The 6760-nt window shown below is 48.9% G+C and overlaps 1 protein-coding gene across 1 annotated transcript; it reads left to right on the top strand.

The window, feature by feature from the left end:
- Positions 1–6234: 6234 nt before the first annotated feature.
- Positions 6235–6489, top strand: CTXN1 (cortexin 1; the record flags this gene model as incomplete). Its single annotated transcript, XM_079546870.1, has 1 exon — positions 6235–6489. One exon carries the CDS (start codon positions 6235–6237, stop codon positions 6487–6489), a length of 255 nt encoding a protein of 84 aa, XP_079402996.1.
- Positions 6490–6760: the final 271 nt, after the last annotated feature.

The raw sequence follows: 6760 nt of genomic DNA, 5'->3' as shown, positions 1-6760 counted from the left end.
TGCCATGCATGGCAGTGGGATGAATATTAACAACGGGGATCATGTTGAGCCGGGTCCTGTGAGACCCCTGGCTCCTGCAGAGCAGCTGAGTACTCCCAGCTCTGAGCAGAGCGTGTATGTGGCATTGCTCCCCTGTCCTGCTCATTTTGCACACCAATTCCTCCTTGAACCCTGGGTATTTGGGATATTCCTCCAGTTTGCCTTACGTAGGTTTGTATGGAGAGCAACAGTGGATCTGTGCTTTGAAAAGCAGGGTTGCTTTAGCAGCATCCTAATGAATTTAATGCCGTTCCTTGCGTGCAGACATTTTGTTTGCTCTCTTCATGTGGATTTGAGCATTTTAGCCCCCTCATAACTCTCCTCCATCAAAACTAGTTCTGCTTTCTCTGCTTAAGATACTACACACATTTATTGATGTTATATAATTGTACGTCTTCTTTTGTTGTGAGACGGGACTAAGAAAGTTGCGTTTATTTAAAAGCGTGCAAATGAAGTCCCTCCCTGGCTGTTGGACTGCATCCATGACACAGTGCAATTAAACCCCGCTTCACTCATAATAGTGCTCATCTTCCAGTTCCATTCTTGGAATAGGTCAGCACTTCGGGTACAGTTCTGCTTCACTGTGTCAATCATGTGGGTCTTTTTTCAATTTCTGCCACTAAAATGCATCCTTTGCAGGGCTGGGTGTTTCTTGATATCAACTACAGTGTTGAAAAGCTGTCTTCATCTCCTAGCACTGTAAGACAAGGGTTGTTAGTGCCTTGGTGAGCTGCCTCAGGCCCTGGCTCCACAGCTGGGTTCCCTTCCCACTGATTCATTTTGTGCTTTCCCATACAGCCGCTAGCTCTCGCTCTTGTCTTTTGGTCAAAAACCTGCAAGGACTGGGAGGGTGGAATAAGCTGATGCTAGTGGATCTGTCTGAGGGCAGTGCAGGCAGCAGGCTGAGTCATGCCATGGCGCCATCCCTCCACGGTCCCATAACCTCTGGCACTGCTACTCATGGGATCAGTCTCCATTTGGAGGTGTCTCCAGTGGGAAGGGTGAGCCCTCCACACCAGATGGCATCCTGCATTGTAAGCACTGTTCTGTGCCTCTTTTTGAGGTTAATATTTCATTAGATATTTGTCATTTGCCAAATTAACATTTAATTTGTGTTTTGTACCCGTAAAAATATCCCCACAGTGTTGCTAAATAGTTGACAGTCCTCTTCCTTTGTGAGTTCTCTCCCTGTTTAGTCATTTCCTTGCTCATGCATTCTTTTTAGTTACTAAGGGAACATGAATCTTAATAAAACTCAATCACATATTCCTTAAATAACAGCTGCCTTCACTTAACTACCTTACCAGCATTTTCTTGGGAAATTAAGATCTGATTCTTCACATGGTAATAAAATAGCAACACATCCTGAATGCGAGAGAAATACTTTAATACAGGGTTACTATTTGGCAGAAAACCTTGTATTTTCCTCCACATATGCATGTTTCTCCCTGCATTTTTGATATCAGTTACAAGTCAGTTGGGCACCTCCAGACACATGATTTGTGCTTGAGTTGATTATATTGCAGCAGGACCTGTTCTCAGCATCGCTGGTACCAAGGATTGCAAATTGGAATTCTCCTAACCCAGATGTATCCATGGGAAGCATGAATCTCCACTGAAGTCTCTGGTGGAGGGCTGCAGCTGGTGGAAGTCATTCGGCCAGCAGTGGCTACTTGGCAGCCACAAAGCAGGGATGCTCTGCCATGTTAATGCAAGACATGGCGTTAGGGCTCTTGGTGCAGGGTTGGACTCTGAGATGCTGTCTTTGTGCAATCACAATGACCAGATCACAGAAGGCCCCAAATATCCCAGCACCGAGCTGGAATAGATAGTTAGCACTTGGGAAGAGCTTTCTGTGCAGAGATTATTGCAATTTTCAGCCCCACAGCCTCATGCAGTATAATTTCTGGAAGAATAATTGGCAGAGGGAGAGAAGGAGCCTGGTTGCTTTTGTTTACTTGATCTCTGAGCTATTTTCACCAAAGTCTGAATTCTGACAGCTGTGGCCAAAAATTTCTGTGCGTATCCAGAAAGTCACTGTGCTATGTGTGGAAGTTATAGGATGACGTTACTGAATGTATCCTGTGGAACAGCAGCTGGTTCCCACCTACACATTTTAGCTTTGCTCTCTGTTCAGCTCTATGAAATCGAATTACAAAAAGGTCCATGAACATCTCTAGGCCCTGACACTCTAGCTTGGGATTTTCAGAAACTGTTGGAGGGTCACTTAGTATTACAGTCACAGACTTGAAAGGGTTGAAAAGGACCTCTAGAAATGGAGTCCAGTCCCCCTGCTAAAGCAGGTTTCCTTCCATAGGTCACACATGTTGGTGTTCAGATGGGTCTCGAATGTCTCCATAGCAGAAGACTCCACCACCTCTCTCGGGCAGCCCGCTCCTGTGCTCTGTCACTCTGACAATAAAGAAGTTCTTCCTTGTGTTACTGTGGAGCTTCCCGTGTTCCAGATTCTTCCTGTTGCCCATTGTTCTATTGCTGTTTGCCATCAAAAGGAGTCCGCCTCCATTGACTTGACTCACACACTTCAGGTATTTATAAACAGTGATGAGATCCCCCTCAGCTTTCTCTTCTCCAGGCTGAACAGTCCCACGGCTCTCAGCCTTTCCTCATGCAGAAGATGCTCCAGGCTCTGAATCATCTTTGCGGCCCCTCTGATTGGGTCACGTGGAACCATCATCTGCTCCTGTGCTCACTTTGTGTCTGACCACCATCTTTCCATGGGAACAACATCAGACCAGTCTGAACAGCTTCCAGGCAAAGAAGTCAGCTCACTTTGAGGCCCTGGGGATGTTTTATTTCCAACTCTGTCCTCATCTTCATGGTTCACATCCACCTCTGGACTACTGACCACTCCTTGCAGAGTGTGAGGAGCCAGGTTCTACAAGGCACTGTGCTCTGAGGCTGGCCATTCTCTGCTGACTGGGAAATGTGCTTCCTGCTCAGCTGGAAAACTCCCCAGCTCAGTTCGTTCACCCCATCCTTCTCCCCTCCTGATGCAGTACTCATGCCATGGGAATCCACAGCACGAGCAAGGGAGAGTCAGAGGCTTGCCAGTGTAGGCCTGAGGGAGCCTAACTGACTGCCTGGGCGGCTGCTACCAGGGAAGGCAGGAACTGCCATAGAAACCTAATATTTGCAATTTGTACTCATTAAAGATCAGATGATACATTTGTCAAAATCCCTGACAGAGAAGGTACGAGAAGTGCTCCTCCTCTGCCCATGGCACTGCTTGGCTGAGCAGTCCTGGTCTTCCTCCATAGACCTGCCAGCAGATGGTTGGGTCCTGAGCCAGCACGATTTCCCAAGATCAGAGTATATATGTGTGTTTTTGTGAGAGCACTATGGACCAGAACCTGCCAGGGCCATGCGTGCCTTCGCCCAATCAGTCATTCCTGTGATGGAGACCTGTCATTGGAGATAATGACCCACGTGCTGTCCTTGAGAGGTAGCTCATGAGAGCTGGTGCCTTCCTGAAGCGCTAAAAGGTTGTATCTGGCAGACCCACAGGCTCCACACTGCTTGAGCTGGGCTTCCAGCATGGTTGAGAATATATGGGAGGTGGGTGTAAACCTCAGCATGATGAGCACTTCACAATCCAAGAGACTTCTGACTGCAGTCATCCTAGGGGTGACAAACATCCTGTCACTGGGACACTGGATATAAGTAGTTTCCCTTTGGAGATGTGCAGTGGGTATTTCCCTGCAATAATGTAGCTGACAAATGAGGGTAAAGATACTACTCACCCTCCAAGGACATAAGAAGCCTTGACATGTAATTGGGAAGCTGGTGTCAGTGGAAGTGTTGAGAAAGCTGTTTTGGAGTGGTTGGTATTTGGGGTTTAGACATACCTTGGCCAAGTATCGGCATAGATGCCAGCTCAGGGCTCATCATCCCTGTAGAGAGGTGTGTTTCGGTGGTGCTTTGTGCCAGTGGGAGAACTGGGCTGTACTGCACACTGCTGTAGAGATGCCTATCAAGAGAACATTCTATGTCTGGCCTAGACACAAAAGATATTCTGGGAAGGGAGAGTACCAAATAAATGGGGTGAAAAGGGACCAGAGAGCAGTTGTGATCAGCTCTGTTCAGGTCTGTGCCCACACCCATTCAGCCTCTTCGCTATCAAATCTTGCTTTTGCCTGTTTAGGCTTCTCAAGCAAGGACAGAGGGAAGGGGATTTGTCTATTAAGTGCCTCCCACCCCCTGATCACAAACTGTGCTGGACTGAAAAGTGCAGCATATGAGGATCAGCCAATCTCCAACAAGTGGCAGATCACTTCTGCTGCAGGAAGTTGTGACAGATATCAGAGCATCCTTCTGCACACATCACCATTTCCATTCACAGTGTACTCAGAAACAGGAGTAGCTTACCTCTATACAGATCACAGGGCACTGGGTCACTGTCTTGCAACTGAATCCTGGGACTCAGGAAGGTGGACAGAGAGCACACCCCTCTTTCTCACCTTGCTGCTGCTGTTGCCCTTTATTTTTCTGTTTTTGTGATATGAAATTATTTTTAAAGCCTGCAAGCACTGTTCCTTGCGGTGTCCCAGGAGGTTCAGATAAAGGAAAGAGAGCAGGTGTTCAGCATGAGTCAGAGCCATGTCAAACATTCTGTGGTCCATAGCTGTCTGCCTTTTCCTACTGATAGTTGCTCCCAGTATTGCTGCCTGGAGGGCAGGGGCATGCTTGGCTGGGTGTCTCCTAGTGGGACCTTTTGCTGCAGTCTCCACAACACTAAGAGCACTCAGGCTCCAGGATGGAGCAAGGGGACTTTGGTAAAGATGTTCTCCTACCCAGGAGAGCCCTGGTCTAAGAGACACTGAGAACTCACAGCATTTGCTAAATCAGGAATGTCTTTGTTGCTTTGTTATGACAGCTAAGTGACTGCTGTTCTTTTAACTTCTGTCAATTTGTCTTTCTGCTTTTCATCCCTAGCCCAAGAAAGCTGGATCCTGGAGATCTTTGCTCAGTGATGTGGCTGTTGGGAGGCAGTCTTCTGCTTCTCCTGCAACAGCAATGCTAGTGCACCCACACAGCTGGAGTGAGGTAGGTGCTCTCCTTCTCCTCCAGGACTCAGCCCCTTCTAGGCCTGGTCCAAAACTGAAGGCAGTCATTAACTCAAGGGACACACAGCTGCTGAAAACATCACCCTTGGTGAGAATGGGCAAACTGAGCTTGTGCCCATCTTGGGAAATTGTCAAGGCCAGACAGGTAAAGCCCTGAGAAACCTGCTCAGATTCACAGCTAAGGTCCTCAGTCTCATTTTCCTGTGATTCAGGGCAAGTGGTCCCACGTGCAGCACTGTGCTTGGCAGGCAGCTAGCCTCTCCAGAGGGACTCTGGGGATTTACGTAGAGGCAAGCTCAGGACTAGCAGACTAAGTTGCCACCCACCCTGTTCCTTTGTGTCCCTGCTGAGTGGCATCACTGTGGCAGTGCTTCCTGAGCTTGCCAGAAAACCATGGACCCACTTGTGAACCTGTGTCTTTGAGGTGGTAAGGGAGATTTCCTTTTGAAACATCCTCACTTTCTACAAAGCACCTCCTCCCTACATTTACTCCTCCTTCCTGTTGTCTTTCTCACTTCTTCAGTTGCCAAAAGTAAAAACAATAACCCCTCTGATTCTTAAATTACTTGAAGCAAAAATGACTCCTGATGAATGCTGACAGTTTAGAAGCTGAATTTAAAACAATAATAATTAAGAAAAGTTTCAAGCTGAGAGTATTACTTTTCAATTAACAAATACTCTTCCCATGTTTCCTGCCTGAAAATACATACTAAATTCAGCCTCTGGCCATAAATATCACTGTCCCCAGGCTTTTCTCTCAGATAACTGACTGCTTGTCTGGCTGCGTCAGCAAGCACATAACTGCAATTCTGGCAACAGAGACTCTTCCCTGCCCTCTCCTGTCTCTAATTATTTAGCAGCTAAGGTGCTCTTTAGCTGAAGCCCGCTGCCAATTCCTCCTCTCTCTCCATCTTGCTTTTCCCTCCAGGAGCTCTCGGTCTGCACAGGAGTGAATCCTGAGCTCCTTGGCTCAGCTTAGCAGTGCTGGTGGCTATGGAGTGAGCGGTACAGGTGGTGTTCCAGGTGCACAGCAGGAGGCTGGAGCTGGCTGCCCAAGCCCCGATGCTCCCTGTCCTCGTGTTCTTTGCAGCTCGTGTGCCTCACCTCTGCCATGAATGATGCATCGACGATGGATTATGAACTGCTGTCCCCGTCCTTGGTTGAGCACCCGGCCAGCACTGCAGGCATGGATGCCGAGCAGAAAACCGTCTTTGCCTTTGTCATCTTCCTCCTCGTCTTCTTGGTGATGCTGATGGTGCGCTGCTTTCGCATCCTGCTGGACCCCTACAGCCGCATGCCTGCCTCTTCCTGGACTGACCACAAGGAGGGGTTGGAGAGGGGCCAGTTTGACTACGCCTTGGTGTAGAGGGCAGGGATGGGGCGAGCCTGGGTGCTCCGAGTGCCTCCCACCCCAGCTGGCCCCGGCCCCGGCCCCCCCTTCCTCTGTGGTGTTGCCCCGGGCCAGCAGGGATGCCGTGGGCAGGGAGGCGAGGTCGGGCTCTTGTCTGGGGTGGGTTTTCTAGGGGTTTCTCTCTTTTCTAAGCACTTTTCAGTTCTCTTCGCAGCCTGCAGCACTCTCGGCAAGACGCATCGGAGGGGTGACGTGACTCCCCACGGGTCTCGCTGCCCACCGTGCC

This window comes from Tetrao urogallus (genome assembly GCF_951394365.1).
Source record: "Tetrao urogallus genome assembly, chromosome: 25".
NCBI lineage: Eukaryota > Metazoa > Chordata > Aves > Galliformes > Phasianidae > Tetrao > Tetrao urogallus.
Note: the sequence above shows the minus strand (reverse complement) of the source record. Positions and strands in the feature narration are given on the sequence as shown.